Genomic DNA, 18,647 nt, shown 5'->3' on the forward strand with positions numbered 1-18,647 from the left:
AGACCTCTGATACTGAGTCCAACTCCGTATGAACTAGACCATGGCACTAAGTGCCACATTCTTAAACACCTCCAGGGACGGTGACTCCACCAACTCCCTGCACAGTCCACTCCAACGCCTAATCACCCTTTCAGTAAAGAAATTCTTACTAATGTCCAACCTAAGCTCCCCTTTGCACGTTCAGGCTGTGTCCTGTGGTCACGGCTGGCCGGTGCCGGTGCCGGTGCGGTGGCACCGCCTGCCGGCAGATGCCGGGACGCGCCGGGCGGGCGGCGGAAGGGGCCGGGCGGCGGAAGGGGCGGCGGAAGCGGGCGGTGGAACGCGGCGCTCGGCCCGCCCCTTCCGTCGGCGGGGCGGCGGCGGCGGCACATGGGCAAGAAGCGGAGCGATGGGCTCGGGCGCTGCCTGCAGCGGCAGCGCGGGCTGGAGCGCCGCGGCGCCTCCTCATGGGTAAGCGGGGGGCCGCGGGGGCGGGAGAGAGCGCGGGGCGGCCCGGGCTGACGGCGCTGTCCTGTCCCGGCAGCTTCACGCCAGCGAAGTGGTCGCCGAGCGCGGCCCGGAGCTGCGGTCGGCGCCCGAGCAGAGCCCGCTGGAGGAGTTCCTGGCCACGGCCGAGCTGGCCGGCACCCGCTTCGTGGCCGGTGAGCAGCTGGGACGGGCTGGGGCTGGGCCGGGGCCGGTCCGGGGGCTCAGGAGGGGATCGCGGGCGGGGCGACCCCGGTTCTGCGGTGAGTGAGTGCGAGTGGGAGCTGGCAGTGCGTCTGGCCCGCGGGAACTGCGGCAGCTTGTGAGGCCCTGAGCAGGGCTGGGCTCAGCAGGGATAGCATGGGGTGGCAGGGGTAGCAGCGCTGGGGACGGCTGCCTTTGGATGACTGTCTCTCCTTTAGAGCGTCTGAATGCCCAGATCGTGTCTGCCCAGAGCTGCACGGGCCTGCTCACAGCACAGGAGGCCCAGCGCGTTCGGCAGCTGCACCAGGAGAATCAGGAGTTCCTGCGCATCCCACGGAGGTGAGTTCTGCAGGGCTGCCTGGATCCCCTTGGCTGACTGGGGCTCTGGGGCTGATCCCTCTGGCTGCAAGCCTGAGGACAGCCCTCAGGTTGGCAATACCCTGCTTTTGGAGAAGCCCCTAACTAACCTATATCAGTGGGCTGTAACCCACAGTGCAGTACCAGTCTGCCGTGTGAGTGCTGCCAGGGCCAGCCTCTCTGGCCTGGTGGTGTGGGCTTCCTGCCCAAAGCTTGGCACTGCTGAGGCAGGTGCATCCAGGCTGCCTAGTAAGCCTTTTCAGAGCTTTGTGAATGGTGAACAGAGAGATTAACCTCCGTCTTAACAAGCCCACAAAACTTAGCTCAAGAAAACAGCTCTGTGGTATCTGGTGTACATGCTCTCTGCTAATGGATTTTGGAAGGAACAAGGAAAGAAGGTGTACTTAAAGGTGCTGAAAACATGCATGCACATCTGAACCATTACTTCAGCATAGCTGAATGTGTGGTTTTTATCTTCTATTTACTGAAGTAATGTAGCTGGACTGACTGCTTTTTCTGACCACTGAAATATGCTTGTTACAGGCCACACTGGGATAGGACAACCAGTGCAGAGGACTTGAAGCAAGCAGAGAGAGAGAGCTTTCTCGAGTGGAGGCGACAGCTTGCCCAGTGAGTATGCTGCTTGTGGCTGGGTAAGTAGCTGGTGGCATTTAGTGACACGGGAAGCAGTGGGTTGTACTTATCCTTGTTGGACCAATAAAACTAATGTCTATTCAGTAGCTCTCTGTACTTGTCATGGAAGGCTGGACATCCCAGCCACAGTCCAACATGTCTTTGTGGTCAGCTCTGCAAAGCTGTCTTGTGTGTGCATGTTCTTTTAAGTTAATTCAGGATGGCATGTGATGTTCTTCATTCGCCTGTGAAGTAGAGGGTTACTGGATATGTTTTTTAAGAGCAGCAGTGCTGCTCTGAATAGAAGGCCATGCTGCCAGCCTGCTGCATCCAGCAGCCTGTGCTGGTCTGGTGCTGCATCTGCTGGCTTGGAGACTTGGCTGCTATCCATTCACACCCTGCAAACCTGTGCTTACCCCTGAGTAAAGTTGTTCAGGTGGTGGTAACACCAAGTTAAAGGTTGTACAGACGTATTTCAGGTATCATCCCCAAATTTTGTTATTTTTTCCAAGTGGTACTCAATTAAGAAAAAACTACTGGCACTTGGGATAACTTCTCATTTGTTATCACAGCTCTCAAATTTCACAGGCAGACTCTTGATGAGTTCTTGTTCTTTCCATCTTTTAGCACTTCTGCATTGACAAGATCAGAAGTCATTGTGTCACCACTAAAACAGTGCTGCTGACAGCAGTGTACCTGAGGGCTTGATCTGTTTGAAAAAACATCAGAAACAGTACCTCTTTATGAGTTTGGTTTCATTACTCTCTGAAAACCAAAGCCTTCTGGAACTAGGGAAGAACTGGTAGAGAGCTTACAGCCTGCCATGGACCAAATGTGATGGTTTTTTTCTGTTTTGTCTTAGCCTTGAGGAAGAGAAAAAGTTAATTCTAACCCCATTTGAAAGAAACTTGGAATTTTGGCGTCAGCTTTGGAGAGTCATTGAAAGAAGGTAAAATACTTTGCTATCCACTTTTTAAAAAGTGATGTTGAATGTATTTTCATGAGTTGCAGCTTTTGAGACAAGCTTCAGGTGTCTCAGCACAGGAAAAATTATTAAGTTAGTAATGTTTTATTAGCAGCACTGAAGTGATTTTGTTTTTTGGTGCCTGCTAGCTCTCAACAGTGTGATGTGCAGTGGCTCACTGTGTCTCTTGGCCCTCCCCAGCCACTCTGTGGTGGTGGCCTCCTTTGAGAAACTGTCTTTGAGGTCTCTTGCCAAGTTTAATCCCTTCCCTTCCTTCCCAACCAAACTGCAGCAGCTGATGTTCAGGAGCAGGAGGCAAGGACTAAGTAATGTTGGGAGAGAAGGAACCTCTTGGTCCTTGTCTCTTTGCCACACAGAGAAGTTGCGGCAGTGCACAGAAGACGACAGATTGTCAAACCACAGGAATAGCTTTGTTTGCTCTGCTGAGCTTTAATACAATAAGAGTGCTATCTGCTACTTTAATCTAACTGGGGCATTTAATTTCACTAGTAATTAGGTTTAAGATCATCTCATTTCACTTTCCTAAAATTGAAAAATACTTCACCAGTGAGGTCATGGTGAGCTGGTCCTTTCACAGAAGGGGCTTTGTACTGAGTGCTGCTGGGCCTTCGGCTGGGAGAGTGCTGGTCAGGAGCATCCACTTTAGGGTGTCACGATGTGCAGTGTGAGTGTACAGGTTTTGTACAGTGTACTGTTTTGAGGTGACTGGAATGTGTCATTAATGCCTTTCTGCTCCTGTTGAAGCTTTTTATTTCATGTGGAGTGAGGATGCTGTCTCAGAAGTGAATGGAAAAGTCACTCGGTCCTTTAACCTTTCCAGATAATTTGATCTGTTACCAGCCTTTTCCATGTCTTTGCTTCAAACTGGTTCCCAGCAGTGGGGTTCAGTAACTTCTCACTATCCCATCCCAGTACGATGGTGTCAGCTTTCCCTCATATTGATCTTTGAATGTCTGTAACTGTGCAGTGCTCTTTGTACCCATGGGGCTTATTAAATTACTCCCTTGGGGGGATTATTGATTTTTTTTTAAACACTTAACAAACCACCTAGTGAAACTTGAAATTCTTCCATTCGACCCGTGGTGTTCTGAAGTTGTCCTGACTTAACAGAAATCCCTGTCAAACAAATAGATTAGCATGTGATAATACATGGCAGTATTTTAAATTACTTGCCTGGAGAAGTTCTAGTGGAAGAGGCTGTAGTTAAATTTTCCCCTCCTTTTGACAAAAGAAGCATAAATGCCTTTGGGATCTGAAGCCATTAATTACAGCCATTTAATTATTGTGTGTAGCTAATGAGTCCTGCTCGTGTATGTGGTGACAGCCTGGTCTCTCGGTTTGGAAGGTGTTTCCTAGAAGCACGTTGCAAGGCCTTGCTTGCATGGGGGAGCAACGTATTTTACTGAAGTCTAAGGCTGTTTTTTTCATTGTTTTATGCTTTTTGTGACAAAAAGAGCACAGAGGAACTTTTGAAAATACCCAGTATCAAAAACTTAGAATTCACATGTCATTTGTGGGAGGCTTTATACATCTTGTTCCATGCAAGGAGGACAATAATGTTCCAAAATATCTCACTGTGTAGGAAAACCACCTCTTTCTCCCTGTAACCACCCTGCCACAGTTGAGGATAAGAATAGACAGAAACAAAGTTGTGTTACCACAGTTTTTAATACCATTCTAAAAGATGGAGTACCACTACTGTGGTTCTTGCCTGCTGAGCATTTCTGAAGAGTAGATGGGTTGGCAAAACTGGCATGTTTCCTTCCCCCTTGCCGGCTGTACGGGTGTGCAGGAGAATGAGCCAAGTGAGGAGGAAACACTGTATGGCAGTACTGTCTTGTAGCACAAGCATGGCTCTGTTGGGCAGGTAAAGCAGAGCTGCTTTACCTGCATCTCATCATGCTGAGCAGCTCTGCTGTTCAGTAAAGGTATTTAATAGGATAATACAGTTGAAACTATTAAAATTCCAAGGAAAACCTAAAAGTGAATAATTGCTGTGTCTTAATGCTTTCTTTGGGGCAACGTAAGAAGGAGTACTTCATGGGGCTTTCCTTTACTTTTGCAGTGATATTGTAGTCCAGATAGTAGATGCCAGAAACCCTCTTCTGTTTAGATGTCAAGACCTGGTAAGGAAACCACTTTCTTGAATGTTGTCTTCATTTTATGTCGTATTGTTTATGTGATATATTTTTTGCTCAGTGCATTCAGCCACTTTGGAGCTGTTTCACTGTTGTGCCTGAGTGGATGTCTTATTAATTGATGCAAGTATTCTGGCATAAAATTATTTTTGTCTTTCTGTATTTCACACAGAATGTTGTGGGTTTAGAGGCTCTTTTGCAGATGTTACATTGCAGATTTTATTTTATTCCTCATTACCCATTAGAAGTGTCCTCACATAAAGGAATTGTCTTATGTAAAAGCATAGTGGAATAAAAGTGGGTGAGGATTACAAAGGATCAAAAGTTATTGAAGAGACAAGTTTGTAATGATAGGCTATAGAATACTGCATCAGGGAGACATGAAATTGGTCAAATAGTTATCTTAGGAGCTCCTGATGCAGGATGCTGATTAATATCTTGTCACAGCTCTAAGCAGACAAGGTGTTTGCACACATGGCCAGCAACAAGCTGTATTGTGGTAGTTGCATGCTCCAATTTGTTCTTGTGGCTGTCTGCTGAGCAGCACTTCCACCAACCTAGGGATGGTAAGCTTGGCTACACTTGTGTGGAGCTGCATGGAGTAATTTGTCTTGCTGATCTTGTGTTGTCTTGGCATGGAAGGAATTGAAACCAGAGTGCAAACTGATCCTTCTCTTGTTTTCTGTAGGAAAGTTATGTTAAGGAAGTCAGTAATGACAAGGAGAACATGATCCTGATCAACAAAGCAGATTTGCTAAGTGAGGAGCAGCGTGCTGCTTGGGCACAGTTCTTTGAGAACGAGGGTGTCAAGGTGGTGTTCTGGTCAGCTTTGGCAGAGTGTGAACGGCTGTGTGGAGAAGCAAAGGTACTGCAGGTGACCAGTTCAAAATAGGCCTGTGGTGGCTGCTGCTGGTAACAGCTAAGCACTGAGTTGGCAGCTCTTGGGATCTGGCTGATGACAGCTCACCGAGCCAGCAGCAGGGTTTGGGGTTGTCTTTGCATTTCACCTCTGAAACCTTTGCTGTTCCCACAGGAACTGGGCTCTGAGGGGGGAGCAGAGCGCCTGAGCAGTTCTGAGGATGAAGGCTCCAGTCAGGAAAATGACAGCACAGCACAAGGAAGCGCAGAAAGAGCATCCACAGGCAGCACTTGGCCAAGTGCAAACCAGCTCCTGGGGAGTGATGATAACAGCAGTGATGAATATGAAGACTGTGAAGATGGTGAAGAGGAGGACTGGCAAACCTGTTCTGAAGATGAAGCTAGTGACAACATAAATGCTGTTGGTCCAGAGAGGATGGAAGGCAGGACTGATGGTGCTGCAGTGCAGCACAGAGTGCAGGAGCGGAGCAGGAACGTCAGGAACTTCAGCCATCTGGTACAGAGAAATGAGCTGCTGGAGATATTCAAAACTATGCACAATGGACCAAGGGTGAAGGATGGGGAAGTAAATGTTGGGCTGGTGAGTTGGACTTTGTGCTTAAATGGACCTTACTTAATCTAAATTTTAATTCCATGTGCCCTCCATGGGAAAAATTCATCCTGTAGCCTGGATTCCTATAAAGGTATAAAAACTAGCAAGCACAAACCGCTGTTTGTTTTGTGCAAAGATTAATACTGAAGTTCCTAGAGCTCAGTGTTCCCCCCTGTTTGCCCTAGTTTTTTTTTTAGAACATTTTATTAAAGAACTTTTTTGTCGGAGCTCTGTCAGTCTTTTGGCATCACCCTGCCTAATAACATTTCACTTCCTTGTCATCTAGGTGGGTTACCCAAATGTTGGCAAAAGTTCAACCATCAACACAATCCTTGGAAATAAGAAGGTGTCAGTGTCTGCTACACCAGGCCGTACAAAACACTTCCAGGTATTGCTAACAAATAACATCAGTCTTTTTATCATTTCTTTTTCCCCAGTGGAAGAGCTTCATTATGACCTAGATGCAACCACATGGCCTCACTGTGAGAGCTCTGCCAGCCTGAACTGTGGCCAGCAGAGCAGGTTGGAGAGGGGTGGTCTTGATGTGCGTAATTTTGGAACTTTAATTCTTCCTTCTAAACTTGTGCTTGATTTTGAGTCACTCATGAGAGCTGCTGTGCAATGGGGCATGTTTTCCATCTCCTGATTTTATTTAGTTACCTTGTCCCGTTTTTCCAACATCAGTCATGAGGGGAGAAGCTTTTTAACATGAGTGTTCCTCCAAGTCGCTTAAGGTCAAGGCTTCAACTATCCTTGTCAACATCATTGCTGTGAATAAATGTAGTTTTGCTGATATTTTTATATTATATTTATTTTTGAGGTAGCAGCTCCAATGCTCCAATGGTAGTGTGGGACCATTGTGGGTTTGGTACTTTTCAAACTCCTAGCTGTTTCAGAAGGTCCAATACACTTAAAGCTTTCTGGAGTGCTTTCTTCTCTCCCATCCGACTGGAGAGCTGAAGATCTTGCTGCCCCCATCTGGACACCTTATTTAGGAACTTCGAAAAATGTTGCTGTCTTCTACATCTGATCTCCTTAATTCGTTGGCTGGGATCAGCAGGGCAGGTGTCTGTGTTAGTAGAATTTCTGCTTATTGTCATTTGCATCCGTGTTTTATCTATGCATTTGATTTTTTTTTTGTTTCTTTTTCCTCCATGGACACTGAGTTGCCATAGTGAACTAATGGGTTATCTATCATGTAGACCCTGTATGTGGAGCCTGGCCTGTGCCTTTGTGATTGCCCCGGCCTGGTGATGCCGTCTTTCGTCTCTACCAAGGCAGAAATGATTTGTTCTGGAATTCTGCCTATAGATCAGATGAGGGACCATGTTCCAGCTGTTTCTCTAATATCCTTTGCATGGGGTTTGTAAGAGTGCATGCAAGGGTTGGATCTGGAGTAGGCCAAGTAGCATGTTCCAGCCTTGCTGGGAGCACATTGTGCTCGTGCTTTGAGGGAGGTGGGACATACTGGATAACACAGTCCTGCTGTGTTGGTCTTTTCCTATCTCATTTCAACTTGGTCATGTTGTCACACTTGTGTTATTTTTCTAGTTTGCTACAAAATCCAAAAGTCATTCTTTTGTGTGTGCTCTTAGAGTGACAAGGGCAAGCTGTAAATCACAAAGTGGTTTCCTTCACTAGCTTATGTTTGCCAGCATATCCCACGCAACATTTTGGAAGCAACCTATGGAATAAATATCATAAGGCCAAGGGAAGATGAGGACCCAGATCGAAAGCCAACAGCTGAAGAGCTGCTAACAGCATATGGATGTGAGTGATGATCCTTTTAAAACCTGTCACCTCCACTGCGTGCATGGTCCTGAACGTGGCCTTAGGAGAACATTGTAAAGTTAGGCCCAGCTTGGGTTTGTTGTGCACTGGACCTCTTCGACAGGACTTGTCCTCCTCTCAGAATGGTCTTTGTTAATGGCTCATCTCCTGTGTGAGTTGGAGTGGTGCTTTGCCAGTCTCATCTGACAGATGTAGTGATAGTGTGGAAGGTATTGGTGAAATGCCTTGCCAGTCTGTAGTTTGGTGCTCTTGCCCTTTCAGATATCTCCCACCATCTGTGTCTGAATTAGACTTTGAAGAATGCAGTAAATTCTCATTCTCTGCCTTTAAAACAAAAATAAAACCCTAGCAGTGTTCTGCTGGTAGGAAGGTGTCAGCTCTTATAATTTCTTTCAGGTCAGGATGCTTCTGCAGTACCTTTGCAGTCACCAAAGTTCTTCCCTTTTTTTTCCCCTGCTTTCCCCAAGAGAAGCCTCTTTCTAAGGGAGTATTTTTGAGAAAGACTACAAATGGGTGTTTAGGCAGCGGAGAACATAGTAACATTCTCTTCTGCTTACAAAGAATATGCTTTGGATTTCTCTTCCAGATATGAGGGGCTTTATGACATCTCATGGACAGCCAGACCAGCCGAGATCAGCTCGATATGTGTTAAAAGATTATGTCAGTGTAAGTGCTTCCTGCAGCTGGGTTTTCTTCTCTTCTCAGAGGTGAATTAAATGTTGCACTGCAGTACAATAAAGTCAATTCTGTTTCCCTGGATAAAATCACCATGTATCAAAAGACTCTTGAAATTGGGCTGCTTTTATGTTTTAAAAGAATAAATTGAATTTCTCAGGCTGCCTAATCTTAGAAAGGTGATTATTTAAAAATGTGGTGCCAGCTAAATAAATAATCATATCTCCCAAGTAGCTAGCAGATACTCAAGAAATGAATCCATAATGTACAGCTGGACCAATATTTGCTACTAAGAACTGTTGCTCTGAGTGTTGTAATACTGCATGCTTCTTTAGCACCTCTTGGCAACTTATTGTTGATAATTTCTTAATAGCATCCTCTGGTGCTCCTGAGAGTTTTGCTCTGTGTTGTTTGCAGCTGGGCACTGCAGCTGCAAATGGTGCTTTGATGTATAGGTGGAACAGTACTTTAACTTAGGAGTCAAGCCAGTTGTTGCCTGGGAGGAGGAATAAAGTGTACTGATAGTCTGCCAGTGTGAACCCCTAAACTTCAGGCCCTTCTTAGGTTTGGACTTGTTTTCTTTCCTCTCTGAGTTTCTTTTGTAACAACTGAGTCCCATTGCTTTCGCAGGGGAAGCTGTTATATTGCCACCCACCACCTGGTATTGACCCAAATGATTTTCAGCACCAACACCAAAGATGCCCTGACAGTACAACTGTGCAGGCCACTGGACAGATGAAGCCTGAGAAAAATACCAAAGCAAAACAAATTGAAAATGTGGTGGACAAAACTTTTTTCCATCAGGTAAATTCTGGAAAAGATTTGTTCTAGGAATTTTTGCTGCAGCACTCATCTGTAGTTACTGGGGGAAAACCACCTTTGAGGATGGAGGTGTGCCGGGTTGAGTTAATGGTGTTTAATGCTGTGGGATCTGCATGTAATTTCTACCCAAGAGCTCTCTGTTCTTTTTATTATCTCCTAAATCACTGGGAATGTCCTAGGTGACAGAAAGATTGCTAATGAGGTGTGCACAGGTGATTTTTCAGAGGTCAGCAGTGTGACCCTTCTCGTTAGGAATCAGACTCAATCTTGAGCAAACAGGAGGGTGACTGGGAAGAAAGACAAGGAGGAATGACTTGGCAGCTGACCCAGAACATGGTTTTGAACTGACAGCTCCTTCAAAATGACACTCCTTTCCTGAGCTGATGTATTTAGAGGATGTGATAAGCTTTTTTAAGAGAATTGATTTAGTATTACATTGAGGTTTTGACTCAGAACCTGAAATCAGATGAAAAGAATACAAACTGATTTAAAATCCAGTCACAAAATCTCAAAATTAAGTAGAAAATGGGAATTTTTCTTAATCTGTATGATTGTTGTTAGATCCTACAGGCATCTGTTTTGCCTCTACACTACTGAAAAAGTGTATTAATGACTTACAGTGAAATATGAAATCCATAACTGACCGGATCTGCATACCTGACAAGGATTAGAACAGGTTTTTAGCGATGAACAGGATGGGTCATAGATAGCATGTTCCATTCTGTGTGGTTAGCTGGATATGAACACCATTTATTTAGCACAGCTAAGATAATCATGCATTTTGAAAACAAGAACTCAGGCTCTTTTCATAAAAAAAGTGAGCTATTTCAGAAAACTGTGACCTGAAAAGAATTTTTGGGATTACCAGACTGTTGCTCTGTCTGCCCAGAGTGCTGGCACAAGCTGCAAGCCCTGTCAGTGCTGCCCACGCTCCAGACTTGAGCAACTTATTTTGGTCTGTGGCTTTCCTGGGCGCCAGATTTATTTGTGAAGACAATTTATTGTGCACAGAGCAGAGGCTGTGAGGATCCATCCTGGTGCTGGAGCTGATCCTGGCTGGGACACGGTGTCACGTCAGTGGCAGACGCTGGGGACCCAGCAGAGCTGGAGCAGGATTTGGCTGCCTGCTGTGACCTTCCTGCAGCTCTGGAGCAGGGGCTGGGCAGGCCCTGCTGGCTTTGAGCTTGCCTGTGTCTGGTTTTACTGACATACTGCAGTGGTTATCTTCTCCTTGGTCACTGGAGGTTGTGTCTCCTTTTCCAGGAGAACGTCCGTGCCCTGATGAAAGGGGTCCGGGCTGCCATGGGCTACCGGCCTGGGAGCGGCCTCGTGCCTGCCGCTGCACCCAATCCTGCCAACGTGGTAGGAAAGCCCTGGAAAAAACATGGAAACAGGAACAAGAAGGAGAAAATCCGCCGGATCACGAAGCACCTGGAGGCTTAGCTGTGGCAGCACTGTCATGCCTTTTCAGCACAGGGACTGCACTGTCTCACAGGCCTTAATTGAGGGGGAAAAAAACAGATAAGTGGGCATCACTAGCTCACCTGGGAGCTTTCTGCAGTGGATTGGCCTGGCAGGGGATGAGCGTGGGCTCTGGTGGCTGGAGTTCATCCCTTCTGAGAACAAAAGAGACCTGGCTGTTGGTGTTATCTGGAAGCCAGCCCAGACGTTTGACTGCTGCTGAAACATCCTTTCAATGGGAGCAGATGGAGCTGTGCAGGAATATTTTTTCCTTCCATAAAGGATGTATTTTATAGCTGTTGCAATCAAAGCAAGTCCTGGTAAAACTGACTAAAATCTTTAAACAGTTGAATTTCAATGAGTGATGTTTGTTACATTTTGAGACACTATTGCTCTTTTTTTTTTCCCTTTTTTTTCTTTTTTTTTTTTCTGGTCTTAAAGGCTTGTTTGTTGATTTGACAAATGAGGTAGAATGATCTTTACTGCCCTCTTCCTTCTCTGCTATTCTCAGTCCTATTCTGTAGACTCTGTAACCACTCCCTATTTCCCTGCTTGAGCAGAGCACAGCACACTGTGCATGGAAAATGTTGCTTTTATATCCTTTACACTGAGCTGGTATCAGTTGGTTTTGTGTGACTTCCCACTAGTATTTTAAAACATTGGCTCCATATGACTGGCTAAAAATCTGGTGCTAATTTGTCCTTAGATATACTTGAGGTTTTACTTCTTGTATGTGTCTCATGTTTTGTCTCATTGCCCTAAGACAGAGAACTGTCTATGAGCAGATTTTAATTGAGTACATGAGTATTTGATGCTAAAAAGACTTTACTTACCTGGAGTCAGATTAAAGTGAGATTTACTTCTCAGCTGCCCTACTTGCTCAGAGCTCTTCATTCCTTGTTCAGCACAGGGGGTAATGATAGGACTGGAAAAGCTCACGAAGACGAGTCATGCTTTGTTTTTAGGTGGTGGAAGGAATAACACATGATGCTGGTCTCTTGATGCTATAAAAGGGGATTGCTGTCTTGTAATTCTGTACTTTCCAGGCTTTAAATGTGGATGGAGAGATGAAAGCAACTGCTGAGCAAAGCCACAGCAAATGTGGGGTGCCACAAAGCCGGGTCACCAAGCCAGTTTTGGCTTTGTGACCCTTTGTGTGTGTCCTGTACAGCCAGTTTGCACAGGATCCCCTGACAGCAAAGCTCTCACCTCAGCTCCTGCTTCCCCTGGAGTGCCTGTTCTCGTGTCCCTAATTCCATCACTGGAGGGAGGATAGTTCCCTGCCATATGTAAAGTATAATTACAGTGAATTAATCTGGTCAATGGTGTTTTAAAGCAATGTGCCGCAGCAGAAAGTAGATTCTCAGGAGAGACTGTTTAATCTTCTGTTAATCTGTTTAATCTGTTCTCCTGGAGAAGGTGATCTTTGCCATTGTTTCCTGAAAAGGTTGTGCCTTAGCCAAATCACTCTGATCTGGCTTCTCCACCCTCCTTGCAGGAAAGGTATCTGCTTTTGTTCCTTAAAATGCTTTAGGGACTTGATTGCTCAGAAACATTTCTTTCTTTTTGTTCTGTTTTGTGTGAACCTATTGCCTGTCAAACTGGAGTATCTTTTATTGAAGATGTAAAAACATTTTTTTCTATTCCGTTTTTCTCCTTTTGAAGAATTTTGAATTGTTAGCCCATGTTGCATGTAGCCAAGTTCTCTTCTTTTGCATTGCCTGCCCTTTGCTGTTAGCTGGGTCTCCATGAGCCACCTTGCTGGACAGGCTGTGTCCTGATGCAGACCCTTCCGAATCTAGTGAGTGACAGAAATCCCCAGGGCCTGAGACTTGGGATGCCTGCTTGCTGCTTGCAGAAACCTTTTGCCATGAGACCTGCCAAGCAACTTGCAGTGTTTGCCTGGGTGAATGGAGGATAATGTAAATATGACCAAGCAAGTAGTGTGTGCTCAGGTGTTCAATGCAAACTGCTCCTTGCTATGCTGAAGGACTCTTGCCTCAACAGAAGAAGGACATAAAGACCTGTTCGTGCTGTTGCTGAGCAGTGGGCAAAATAGGTAAGAGGCAAATTAATGCTTTCCTGTGGTGGTTTGATGCGTTGCTGAGCCACATCCCTCACTGGGCAGTGCCAGCTGGGCCTTGCTGACAGCTCAGTACAGCACATGGCAGCAGCTGGCAGGCGTGAGGCCATGCGGGCACTGCTCACTTGTCAGAGCCAGCACAAAGGAGACAATGTGCTCTGCCCTGGCCACCTGTGAATGAGCTTCTGCTGCTCCACTGCTGCCTGGAGGAGGCCAGTTTCCATTTTGGAGTGCTGTTTTCTTCAAGTGCCTTGTGCGTGTGGAGGGAGTGTGCAGGCTGCAGCTGGTTCCAGTCTCTTCTTTGGGATCCCCAGCACCCCAGTGTTCTGTCTCCTGTTTCAGGCAGCTTTGCTTTATAATGCAAGCAGTTTGTTTTCCTGGCTGATGTTCCCTCCTGCACTGATACCTGCAGGAGAAATGCAAAACTGGTTTGGGAATATGTTTTGGAGCTGAAGCTGAACTGGCCTTTTATGGTATGTTGCACTTGCATTGAGAGCTACAGTTCTCCCTGCAGGTCTCTGCTGCCTGGTTCAGGGAGTCTCACACCAGCCTGCAGTCCCTCCCACAGCATGTGGTGTCCCCAGAGATCATGGGTGGGTCTGTGCTGTGCGTGGCACCGGGTGCCACACCTGCAGGGCAACACTGGCAGCCTGTGGTGGAATCACCAGCTCTGCCCTGGACTTCCAGAGAACTGGGGCTCTGCTTCACACACAGGACTTGTCATTGCACGCCTGAACTGCCATCTAGGCCATCTAGCTACTACAAAAAGATGTTTTGCAGTCTTGTTTTGAGGAAGAGCAGTATGTTTTACTCTGTTCCTGAAACCTGAAGCATCATGGGTGAGCAGTTGAGGTGTAGGGGATGCCAGGATGCAAATCCCTGAGCCACTCTTTTGTGGGTTCTGTGGCTCTTCGAACTGCAGTGGGTGGCAGATGATGTAGGAACTTCACCCCCCTCGGCTTGGCAGAGCTAGCACTACACAAGTCCTCTGCCCATTACCCCACTGCAGACTGTGGGGCTGTCAGGGCCAGGTGTCTGATCTTTTCCCAACTCTCAGGTCAAGGATCAAAGGGATGATGGCTTTTTGCACCAGGGAGTCTGCAGCAAGGGACTGCCGTGTGGGATCTTGCTGGTTTCTGCAGTCGCCACGTGGACCGAATCGCCTCCGCTGTCTGGAGGAGGCTGATCTCCCCCTCTCTGCCGTTAGGGGCCAGCCTGTCCCAGGCAGAGGAGCAGCCCTGGTGCCCCCAGCAGCAGTGTTGAGTCCTGCTCCAGTTCAGGATCCCAGCAGAGGTGTGGGTTCCCGGGGACTCCCACCCCACCACACCCCTGCAGAGCAGCTCAGGAGCTGCCCTCTCTGGCAAGGGGGTGGCCAAGAGGACCACAATGGGGAGTGTGGCTCTGGCCATGGCAATGCAGCAGCTGAGTCCAGGGCCTTTCAAGCTGTTTCTACAAAAGTGAAGCAACTCTTTTCTAATTCTTCTGAGACACTGTTGCTTTAAAGTAAAAAGCAACCTTTTTTTTTTTTCCTCTCTGGTCACAGCTCCTTCCCTCCTGTGAGGAGCTTCAGGCCATTGCCTGGCCCCTGCAGCATCCTTTACCCCCATTTGTCTGTGAGGAGCAGTATTGTGCTGTCCCTCTTCTCTGTGTATGGCTCTAGTCCAGCTTTTTTACTGAGTTTTTTCTTTTTTTGCTGCAGAAGGAAAAAAAAATATTGAAGAAAAATATCCTTGGGCAGCTGGGAGAGAGGCAGGGAGCAGCTCTCTGGTATACCTCAGAAAACAATCTCTCCAAGCTAAATGCCTGAGGTGCCCAAGACATCTTGAGACACGAAGAGAGGTCATGGTGAGGACAAGAGGAAAAGAAACCACTACTGAGTCAGAGGAACTCTGCCCCAGTGTTCTTTCTTGCTGTGGCTGTGGGAAAAGGGTCTGTCCCATGGGTGGTGTCAGGGCAGGAGGACTGCATGTGCTGGGTGGAGCAGACTTGGGTTTGCCCTTCTGGAAATGTCACCAGCCCTTCATCACTTGGGAGTTGAGGCAAAGAACCAGAAACATCATCCATGAGGGAAGGTTCTGCAGTGCAGCCAGGCTTTTTCTGCCTGCTTGGAGCAAAGGGAAGCTGGAAGCATCTATAGAGCCCCTTTGTTTTGGTCAGCAGTGATAGACCAGTGCAGGCTCATCTGGGATTTCACAGGGTTTTCAGCAAGAGTGTCTCTGCTTGGAGCTTCTCAGAGCTAGCTGTCCTCGGGGCGGTGCAGGGGGATGCTCAGGAATCACTGCTGTGTGGTCTCAGGGAAAATGGATTCTCTTACTCTTGACACCACGTCTTGCTTGGCCATTCCATGTGCTCCTGAGCCCTCTGCTCACATTGTCTAGGCAGCAAGGGAAGTGTGTGAGAAAAATGGAAACCAGCACTATTCTGCTTTGCCATGGAGAAAGGGAGAACCAAAAACCTTATAGTTTCAAATAGAGCCAGTTCCCCTTTCTGGAAGGAGGCAGTACAGGTCCCGTGCTGTCCAGGGAGCTGCCAGGGGCTCCCCAGCACCCACCTGGGGCACTGCCTGCTCCTTTCTCTTCACAGTGTACTTGGAGGATGTGATGGTGCAATGGAGCCAGCCCAGCCCTGCTGCTCAGCCTTGCTTTGTGCTGTGCCCAGGCCACTTCACACAAGCTGCAGCCCCTCCAGGATATCCAAGCACCTCAGCCAAACAAGCAGTAAGCAGCAGAAGGTACTTCTTTGGGGCTCTCTGCAGGAAGGTGAGAAGCTCTGGAGAGCCACCACAGGCTGCCGTGCCATGTTGTGCCTGAAGCACTGCCTGGTGGAGCAGGGACTGTTCCCAGCACCATTCATGCTTGTCCTGCTGAGATATGGCATGGCGGGTCCCCCTTTCTCACCACCGATGGCTTCCTTCTCTGGATCTGGGGCTCTGGGAGATGTGCAGCCTCACAGCTGGATTCAAACCCAGCAGTCTTCTCTTGTGAGTCTGCTGCTGTTTCCCCCTGCATTTAGTCTTACAAGCCATGCCCAGTGGAATTGAAGCCAGCTGATGCACTCAGCAAGCAAGAGAAAGGGACAGCCCTCACTGTGGCTCGCTGCTGGTGGCCACCACATTTTCTGGTGATCCCTGGCTGCTAGCTTTAGCATCATGAACCGTGGACCAATGAGATGGAAACCCATCCAGCAGGCTGAGTATGTCCTCAGTGCTCTGTGGGGGGGGCTGACCCATCACTCATGGTCTGCATGTAAGGAAGAAAGAAATGGAAAACCGAAGTGTTTCAATGCCTTGGTCAATTCTCATCAAGCTCTGCTGCGTGGCACTGCCATCCCTCTGAATGAACTGCTGAGCTGGCACCTGCCTTGGGCAGTGGAAAATGCACGGCTCATGAATGGGGTGAGGATGAGGCCTGGGGCCACCAGACTCTGCCTGGTTTGCCTGCAGCAGCAAAAAGAGCGTTTGCAGAGCTCCTGCTGATAAGAATGGCCTGCATTGATATTTCCAAAGGCCTGAGCACATTGGTGAGTGGCAAGGCTCAGAAACCCAGACGCCAGACAATGGAAAGGCTGGAAACATAAAGGAAAGGAAATTCTTCTGCTGTATTGCCTTTCCTATGGCGATAAGATAACCTCAAGTGAAACAAAAGTCTCTGCTGCAGACGCTGGGGTGGGCACCTCGGCGGCTTTCTAAAGCTCAGGAGGATGTCGGTGTGAGCCGGGATCTCCCAGGCCGGCGGGTCTGGCTGTCACGGGCTGTGCAGCGGGCACACGGTGTTCTCAGTGCTTCACAGTGAGCCTTGGACCAGCAGCCTTGGCCTGGCCTGCTCCTGCTCCATCCTGCAGGAACATCTCTGTCCTTCATTTACACTCCTGCAAGAGAAATCGTAGAATAGTTTGGGTTGAAGGGGATCTTCAATGGCCACCTAGTCCAACACCCCTGCAAGGAGCCGGGACATCTTCAGCTAGAGCAGGTTCAGAGCTCCATCTAACCCTGCATTGACTGTATCTTGAGATGAGGCAACTACCACCTCTCTGGGCAACCTGCTACAGTGTTTTCCCTCATTGTAAAGAATTTCTATCTTAAACCAAATCTAAATTAATCCTCCTTCACCTTAAATCCATTACCCCTTGTTATATCACAACAGGCCTTACTAAAATGTTTGTCCTCATCTTTCTGGTAGGTCCCTTTCAAGTACTGAAAGGCAAGTCTAAGGTCAGCCCCCAGCCTTTTCTCCAGGCTGAGCAGCCACAACTTTCTCAGCCTTTCCTCATAGGAGAGGTGCTCCAGCACTCTCGTAATCTTTGTAGCCTCCTCTGGTGCTGCTCCCACTGGTCTGTGTCCTTCTTGTGCTGGGGACCCCATGGCTGGGTGCAGTTGTGCAGGTGGGGTCTCACCAGAGCAGAGGGGAAGAATCTCCTCCCTCACTTGTTGCTCATGCTGCTTTAGATGCAGCCCAGGACAGGTTTGGCTTTCTGAGCTGCCAGTGCACATTGCTGGCTCATAGCCAGCCTCCCATCCACCAGCACCCCTGAGTCCTTGGCAGGGCAGCTCTCAATCTGTTCTGTATTGATATCAGGGCTTGCCTCAACCCAGGTGCAGGACCTTGCATTTGCCTTTGTTCAACCTCACGAGATTCCCTCAGACCCAGTTCTAGGGCTTGTGCAGGTCCTTCTGGATGGCATCCCATTGTTCAAGGGTGTCAGTTGCATCACATAGCTTGGTGTCTTGCTTTAAATCTTACTTTAAACACTTTGGAAGAGCTGAGAAAAATGAGATCACAACATTTGCTAGTGAAACATTTCTGTTGGGTGTATGAGCATCCCAAAGCTGGTGGCAGATGTTGGAAGCATTGCTGAGTGGCTGAGGGACAGAGTGACATGTTCGATATGTTCTAGGTTATTTTTCAGAGTGGGGGGACAGGGACAGAGTGGTGTGCATGTGGGCAGGACTGGGAGCAGGATTAGCCTCCTCCAAAGAGGAGGCTGGTCATGGGAGCAGTGCTGAGTGGCAGCTGGTTGGGAAAGGGCTGGAAGACAATCTAATGTGTGTGGGCCCCCAGTGCCCAGAGCTAAACAGGCCATGAGAAGAGGTGCAAGGGGCACAGGTGGCATCTCAGTAAGGATAGAGGTGAGCCTCTGCAGCAGTGTCCTGTCCCAAAGAGGGGATGTGATGGGGTGGGTACCCTTGGGACAGCAAAGAGAAGGAAAAGAGAAGTGTCTCTGTTCTGTCTCAGAGTAAGGGGACAGGGAAGTCTGAAATTAAGTTGGCTAGAGCCAAATTCAGATTACAGCCTGCAGGCTCAGAGCAGGCCCAGATTAGCTGCGGAAATCATTGTAGGCTATTTTGGGCAGCAAGACTGGGATGAATGATGAGAGGAGTTCAGGGAGGCAGGCCAGGGCTGGCTCTTTGGCTCAGGAAGGCCCCAGGCTGTGGCACTGGGAGCGGCAGGGTGGGCTGCAGGAGGTCACCCTGTGCTGACCTGCTCTGTGCTAGCCCCAGAGGCGTGTCCTGAGGGCTGCCTTGGTGTTCCATCAGCTGCAGAAGGCAGTGGGATGGGTGCTGTG

At 48.1% G+C, this 18,647-nt stretch overlaps 1 protein-coding gene across 4 annotated transcripts; it reads left to right on the plus strand.

Annotated features, from left to right (window-relative positions):
- The first annotated feature begins 47 nt into the window (after positions 1-47).
- On the plus strand, positions 48-12,635 carry LSG1 (large 60S subunit nuclear export GTPase 1). 4 transcript variants are annotated; one of them, XM_038146330.1, is made up of 14 exons: positions 298-450; positions 524-641; positions 888-1,008; positions 1,570-1,656; positions 2,522-2,608; positions 4,710-4,770; positions 5,471-5,656; positions 5,816-6,241; positions 6,540-6,641; positions 7,456-7,599; positions 7,900-8,023; positions 8,631-8,710; positions 9,350-9,523; positions 10,805-12,635. In XM_038146330.1, exons 1-14 carry the CDS (start codon positions 370-372, stop codon positions 10,982-10,984), a joined length of 1,971 nt encoding a protein of 656 aa, XP_038002258.1. In that variant the 5' UTR covers positions 298-369; the 3' UTR covers positions 10,985-12,635. The 4 variants fall into 4 exon arrangements, with proteins under 4 accessions (XP_038002256.1, XP_038002259.1, XP_038002258.1 ...); XM_038146332.1 differs by having other exon boundaries at positions 5,471-5,647; XM_038146328.1 differs by lacking the exon at positions 524-641 and having other exon boundaries at positions 48-450.
- Positions 12,636-18,647: the final 6,012 nt, after the last annotated feature.

Source organism: Motacilla alba, chromosome 9 (genome assembly GCF_015832195.1).
Source record: "Motacilla alba alba isolate MOTALB_02 chromosome 9, Motacilla_alba_V1.0_pri, whole genome shotgun sequence".
Taxonomy (NCBI): Eukaryota; Metazoa; Chordata; class Aves; order Passeriformes; family Motacillidae; genus Motacilla; species Motacilla alba.